Raw genomic sequence first — 7,419 nt, 5'->3', positions numbered from 1 at the left:
TTCTAAGTGCTGTGCAAAGGAGAGGCAAGAGAAGAGATCTCTACGCAGAGATCTTTCCTGGTTCTGACCCTGCCAGTTTGTCTCCCTTTCCTACATCTCCTTCCTGTGTTGTTTTATATCTCTTTGTTACTGGACCAGTTTGCTCATTGGTCTCCACTCCTCTAGTTGATTCTAATCCTCTAATTTTAACCCAACATTTCCACCTTGGAATGCCGTTATTCCTGAAAATAATCAGCATAATGGCATTGTGCAAGAGGGTTTTTCTTGCGCAAGAAGGGGCAGTGTAGACAGCTCCTTCTGGCGCAAGAACCTCTTCCGCAAAAATGGTGGCTCATTAGATATGCAAATGAGGCTCAGTGATATTCCACGCTTAGCCTCATTTGCATACTTCTGGCGCAAGATTGCGCCAGTGTAGACATAGCCCTGGTGTATAAAGTGGCCACTAACCTTGTAGCCAGGAAGGCTAATGGCATGTTGGGGTGCATTAGTACAGGTTTGTTTTCCCTGTTCTGGCACTCTTGGAACCTCGCCCGTCCCAGACAAGGGAGTTTTCCACCAGGACTCCTCTCCCCAGCTTCCTGGCCCTGCAAGATGCAGCAACCCTGCCTGAGCTCCTGGCCTGTCGAACTGCGGCAGTCCCACTGGAATTCTTAGCAGTGCTACCAGCCTTTTGGCAGCCTTACTAGAACTCTCAGCAGCCCTGCTGACATCATGGCAGTCTCGCTGTCCCACACAAGCTCCTGGTGCCCCTGCTAGCTGTGGGCTGCACTGCCACATGACCTCCTGCTCCCTTGTTGGCTTCCCTGCCCCGCCGGCTGCAGGCTCTGCTCCCCGCTGGCTCTGCTGCCCCTACCAGATGGCTCCACTCTGAACTGCCAGCAACCTCTGCCGCTGGGGCTCTCCAGTCCCGCAACATCTGTGGTCCTTTCAGACCATGGATGTTGCTGAACCAGAGAGTCCTAGACCCCAGAAGTTCAACCCATACAACCATTGCCAACAGATCTAGAGAAGTGATTATTCCCCTTTATTCGGCACTGGTGAGGTCACATCTGGAGTACAGTGTCCAGTTCTGGGCTCTCCACTACAGAAAGAATGTGGATGCATTAAAGAGGGCCCAGTGGAGGGCAATGAAAATTATTAGGGGGCCGGAACACATGACTTACGAAGAGAGGCTGAGGGAATTGGGCTTATTTAGTCTACTGAAGAGAAGAGTAAGGAGGGATTTGATAGCAGCCTTTAACTACCTGAAGGGGGGTTCCAAAGAGGATGAAAGAGGCTGTTCTCAGGTGTGACAAATGACAAAACAAGGAGCAATGGTCTCAATTTAGAAACACTATTTCACTAGGAGGGTGGTGAAGCACTGGAATCTCCATCTTTAGAGGATTTTGAGTCCCAGCTTCACAAAACTCTGGCCGGGATAATTTAGTTGAGATTGGTCCTGCTTTTACCAGGGGGTTGGACTCGATAAGCTCCTGAGGTCTTTTCCAACCCTATGATTCTATGTTAGTGGAATAAAGGACATTTTAGCACTTCCTGAAACAGCATGAGCCTGATCTACCTGTGACTCCACCCTTGCCAGCATGACAAAATCATACTGCACCGGGGACACCATTTTCAAAGCGAGTTGCTCCATCCTCACTGGCATGATCTCGCATGCATCATGTGTGTGAGGTCATACCACACAGGGGGACACCATTTTCAAGAGCGAGCTGCCCTGCCCTCGCTGGCTGATCTCACATGGATGGTGAGTGCAAAATCATGCTGCATGAGGGGCAAAGTCTGCAGAAGCGTGCTGCGCTGCCGTGCCCTGGCAGGTAGCACATGAGTCTGTGATGGTGGGAACAGAGCAGTGTAGTCTGCCCTGTCCGATACCAGGCAGAACTGGACGTTGTCTTGTCCCAATACAGGATAGGGGACAAACCAGCCAAAAAGACAGAGCTGGATGGGTGGCCTCCCTGCATGTGTCTGGAGGGCCACAGCACTGTAAGGGGGGTGCAGAGACCTGCCCCCCATCTCTCCAAACAGCTGCTCACCCCTTCTGTGGTCGCACTTATCCCCTTACTCCCCCTCTCCCTGCCACAGCCTTGCAGCGCCTCTCCCAGAGGCAGGCTCCCGCCCTCGCCGTTCCCTGCCTCCAGCTGTTTGCTCTGCCCGGGGACTCAGTTTACTCCCCTCTGCTCTCCCCCACCCTCGCCGCCGCGCTCTCTAACTCTCCCCTCCCCCACACGTAAGGGCAGAGTAAGGGCACTGAGCGGCTTCAACAGCAGCTATTGAGCCCGCGCACGCTCAGTAACGGCTAAGCGGCCGTTTGCGCCTGCGGGGCGGGGCGGCAGGATATTGATCGCCGCTCTCCGCCCTGGGAGGAGAGACAGGCAAAGGAGCGCCAGGCGGTAGGGGCCGGCGGTCGCGGCGGCAGGAGACAGGCGAGCGAGCGGCGTGGTGGGGCTCGCGCTGAGGCCAGCCCTCGCTCTGCGCTCCGCAGTCGGAGGCAGGCGGCGCTGCGGCGAGACTCGGGAAGATGAAGCAGGAGGGAGCCGGCCGGGGAGCCGCTGCCGGGCTCGGCGCGGCTGCGGCGTGGGGCGCGGAGGGCGAGGCGGAGAAAGTTGTCTACTCCCGCTCGCAGGTGTCCTTCGCCGGCACCAAGGCGCTGGGCGACGCCTTCAAGCTCTTCATGCCCCGCTCCACCGAGTTCATGAGCTCGGACTCGGAGCTGTGGAACTTCCTGTGCAGCCTCAAGCACCAGTTCTCCCCGGTCATCCTGCGCAGCAAGGACGTGTACGGCTACGCCTCCTGCCGGGCCGTGGTGCCCGAGCTGCCCCCGGCGCCGGCAAAACGGCCCCGCCGCGGAGCGGCCCGGCGGCGCCCCCTGCCCGCCAAGCGCAGAGCGCCCGGCCGCGCCAGGAAGGGGAGGAAACGCGCCCCAGCCCTGCCCGTGCCCGCCGGTCCCCAGGGCAGCGAAGCGCAGCGGCCCCGGGAGGAGGAGGACGAGGAGGAGGAGGAGGAGCAGGCCGGCCCGGCCGAGGTGCCCGCGTGGGCTCCCCTGGGGGGCCAGTCCCTGGAGGAGATCTGGAAAGCGGCCACCCCCAGTCTCACCACCTTCCCCACCATCAAGGTGCGGGGCAGCGTCTGGAAGCCGCGGAGCTTGGAGGCGGCGCGGCGCGAGGCGCAGCGGATCCTCCGAGTGGACCTGGCGCCCGTAGTGAGGATGCGCCGCTTCCCCGTAGCCAGATCGTGAGACGCTGCCCCGCCTGGAAACTGGGGTATCTGGAGGGGAGGCTCGTTTTCCTCTTGGGAGGAGCAAGCAGAAACAATTGTCAGTCACCTGTTTACATTGCTTTTGTCTGGATCTTGTCCTTCTACTGCACTTTATGGCTCAGACTGATGGGACCCTTTTCCTCCAGAGAGCCATGTCCCTGCCCACTCCATCCTGGACTGAGAACCTGGTTGGCCCCCAACACCAGTGTGGCTACCACCCTCACCTGGACTGAGGCTCTTCTGTTTGTGTTTCTTAGTAGGGCCAGGATCCTCACCCGTTATATTTCAGTCTGAGAACTGTTTGGCAGGCATCTCAAGTAGGGACCAAGGTCTATTTCCTTCCTTCCACTTTCTCCCATGGGACTACCTCACTGGTCTGGAAGTCCACCCAAGAAGTTATTTTCCAAAGGAACTTGCTATCATGCTTGTATAATAAAGCACCATCTGACTCTTGTTTCCTTTTTTCCTCCCTAAAACATTGGATTATGTATGTTTTTGTGATGTTGCACTAGTATGTGCTCAGGGTATCTTGAATCCCAAGTGTTCCCAATTTCAACTGACTGAAGCTTTGACCAAGGATGCAAAAAAACAAAAAGGTTCAGAACTAATGGCTGTCTCAATGGTGCAAAAGTTTCCTTGGTGATCTATAAAAGGGTGTACTGTGTAGCATATTTTTTTGTATCTAAAATCATTTCTAAAGTTTTATAGCTGAATTAAGTATTCATTTTTATGGAGCATCAGAAGCCAGTTGAATCACTCTTATTTTATATAACTGTCTACTTCAATGACACTTATTTGGTCAATGTAAGTGAATTTAATAAAAGTGAAAGAGCAACTAATGCTGTTTCAGTACATTGAAACTAACGGCAAAGGGATGGATAGCTTGTTGGATAGTTAAATACACCATCTGGAATTCAATGAAACAAGCAAATTGTTTGGCATATTTACTTCTCTAGTAAACCCCAAAGTTACCTAAGCTGAGGAATATTTATTTGAAATTATGTGTTTAGGAAAAAAACTGATTACTAGAAGGCAAGCAATATAATGCTAGCTAGTAATTAGTTAAAGTGGTCAAATATCAGAATTTTAGATTTATGTAAGTGCCTTGTTAATAGAAGTAACAATAGTGTGGTAGCTAGTGCCTTCTTAGTTAAAATAGCACAGGCTGTCACTTCAGTGTCTAGTGGTGGATGTTCATATTAATTCCTTTGAGTATTGTTTTAAATCTGCTGCAGCTAAAATATGGTATGCACTGGACTCAGAGATTGTTAGTTTATAGCTTGTTTTGACTGAAGCTTTGTGTGTTGGCTGTCTTGTGTTGTACAAATGCCCACTTTCAAGGCAAACTACAGAGCCTTTGCTAGATATGTAAAACTGTTTAATGTATTACTCATCCATCTATAAATCAGTATTGTGAAAATACCAAAAGAAAACAAATAATCTCAGTTGATAGAACTTTGAAATTCCAAAATCAGATGAAGTAACTTGCTTTAGCTGGTCGTTTACACATCTGTAGGTCCTGAGAGAGAGGACCCAATTTTCCCTGTTCAGTTGAATGGTTCTTTAAATTCCTATTCTAACTTCCTTTCTTCAGAAGGCATGTGCTATTGCTCATTCTTGGCAGATACACCAGGTAGCAAATTAGATGTGGTTTTTATATATAGCAACATTTGTCTAACTTTTTGTTATAATACAGTGCTAATTTTAATTAAAGTAGCTCTCTTCCTTTCTTTGAATATTTAATATTTTGGGTTATTCATAACATGTAGTTCATTTTAAATCTAAATTGCAATATTAATATCCTTGAAACCAAAAGTTTCATCAGTCTTGTTGATGCTGTGTTTTTTAAATTCTCTACATAAAATGATGACTTGCTGATTGCGGGACCTACTACCTTCAGATTTCAAAACACTAGGAAATCATGAAAGATCCAAGGTATATTATACAAATCATATTTGAAATTCACATTTTTTCTTAGACAGAATTTGGTGTAATTCATATGTTGTCTCAAAAAACCTTATGTGGGAAGTTGGTAATAAGAATATACAGAGTGCTAAGGGCCAAATTTGGCCTTGACTTGTGACACTGACTTCTGAGTTGGACCATGGATTGATATGCCAATTAATAAGGATGTTAAAATTTGGTTAATTGACTAGTTGATGGAAATTCCTCCTTTGAAATGTACGTTGACTAGTTGATGGAATGTGAGAGTGGGTAAGAGCACCTGCTAGGGCTCTTGTACATTTCAAAGGAGGAATGCGGAACTCCGCACACAGCCCGGGGTCAGCAGGAAGTCCCGCTGACTCCAGGCTGCTAGAGGTGTGCCTGCTTTGAAATGCGTGAAAGTCCCCAGCTGGGCTCAAAACCATGGAGCCCGGAGTCAGTGGAGGACTCACAGTTCCCCGCTGACCCCAGGATCCATGCTATGCTGCATACCACTAGGAGTCTGGGGTCAGTTCCACAGCAGCTGCCCCTTTGAAATGTGAGGATGTGGCTTTTTAATGGGGCAGCCACTGCACAACTGATCCACATATCAGCTATATAGCAACCGCCTTAGGGTTTCAAAGTGGCAGCGCTGCACTCTTTGAAGACCCTCCTACCTCCTTGCTGCCTATATCTCATAGAGGCAGTGGGGGAGGGGGGATATCAACTGGTCAAAAGACTATCTGGTAAGCAAATGCTTGTCGGGTAGTCGGCTAGTCTTAAACATCCATAATAAGGAAATGGGTGAAATACTACCCACATTGAAATATATGACACACATTATAATGACTTCCATAAGATAGAACTTTTATCCATTACTGATTGGTGTTCAACATAATTTCATCTTCTATTTAGACCTTTCTCTGGAATGTTGTTAACCGAATAGTCATAGGTGGAGAGGAATATTAAGTTTGAACTGTGACTTTGTGTTTGGCTTTTTAAAAATTATGTAAAATATGTATCACTAACTTATGGGTTTTTTTTTTTCAAGTAGGAATAAGGGATCTTCTGGAAAAGGGCTTATTTTCCACAAGATCCCGTCTAGACTGGCGCTTTTCTCCGGCAAAACCCGAAGCCGGAAAAAAGCGGCAGCCATGTTCATGCAAATGCCGCGGGGGATATTTAAATCGCCCGCGGAATTTGCAATTCCGAAGTGTCTCATTAGCATCCCTTTTACGGAAAAGGGTTCCAGTGTAGACACAGTCCCTCTGTTTCAAATCCCAGCCTTGTTAATTCAGTTCCTCATCCTGCTGAGGTGGGTAGTGGTTTGCAAGTTACCATTCTTACTGTAGCTTCTATAAAACTACACCATGCATGAGAGAGAACATAATGTATAAATACAGTTGAATGTAGGGATGCTATGATAGGGGTTGGCATTTTTTTTAAGAGAGGAGGAAAGGGGTGGTGATTGCTACAGGTAGGAACCAAAGGTGTGCGGGACATGAGTGCTTAAGTTCCTAACCTCACTGCTCCCCTCTTCCCCAATCTTGTTTCATTGAGCCTGCAAGAATAGGAGCAAAGGACTTGTTCCTGTCGTCTTGATGTCGCTAATGGAATATCAGCCTCTAGAGGTGGCAGTTGCAGCTGTTCTAGCGGTCCTTTCCTGTTTGTCTTTAGAGCTCTTACATACATTCTTAAATTTTAGAGTCAACAGGGACTGCTCTAATCATTTAGTTAGGCCTCTTCCATAATGGCCCAGAAAATAGGGAACTCAGCTGCTTCTAGCTTTAGAGCATCTAACTTTAGAGCAACTTGACAAATTCACAAAGCTCTCAGTAGCCTTGGCTCAGCATAACTATAGCTACATAGGGATCTGTGGAAGTATAGAATACTAGGATTGGAAGGGACCTCGAGAGGTCATCAAGGAATAGATCAGGTTTGGTTTGGTCCCTTGTCTATTGGCAGAGGTAGGATTGTGTGAGGATATTAAGTGGCCAACGGTTAATTTCACCTTTGTATTTCCTGACTTCCAGAGACTTACGTTTATCTATTTCCTGTGTTCTGGAGCAGCATGAGGCAGGTGTAGGTCAACCTTAAAGTTTGTCAGTGAATTTATTTTGTCTTTTGAGAGAGGAATGGGGCCATGATTGAGAGGGTTCTTAGGTATGCTTCACCATAATCATCTACCACATCTGCCCTCAAGGTTAGAGAGAGAGGTGAAAACTAGTGATCTGTGAAGAG

At 48.5% G+C, this 7,419-nt stretch overlaps 1 protein-coding gene across 1 annotated transcript; it reads left to right on the top strand.

The window, feature by feature from the left end:
* Positions 1 to 2,332: 2,332 nt before the first annotated feature.
* CCDC71L (coiled-coil domain containing 71 like) lies at positions 2,333 to 4,095 on the top strand. The gene has a single exon (XM_075927007.2). It carries the CDS (start codon positions 2,519 to 2,521, stop codon positions 3,233 to 3,235), a length of 717 nt encoding a protein of 238 aa, XP_075783122.2. The 5' UTR covers positions 2,333 to 2,518; the 3' UTR covers positions 3,236 to 4,095.
* The last annotated feature ends 3,324 nt before the right edge of the window (positions 4,096 to 7,419 follow it).

The sequence above is a fragment of the Pelodiscus sinensis genome, chromosome 1 (assembly GCF_052426305.1).
Source record: "Pelodiscus sinensis isolate ZL-2025 chromosome 1, ASM5242630v1, whole genome shotgun sequence".
Taxonomy (NCBI): domain Eukaryota; kingdom Metazoa; phylum Chordata; order Testudines; family Trionychidae; genus Pelodiscus; species Pelodiscus sinensis.
The sequence above is the reverse complement of the archived record's forward strand: the minus strand, read 5'-3'. Positions and strand labels throughout refer to the sequence as shown.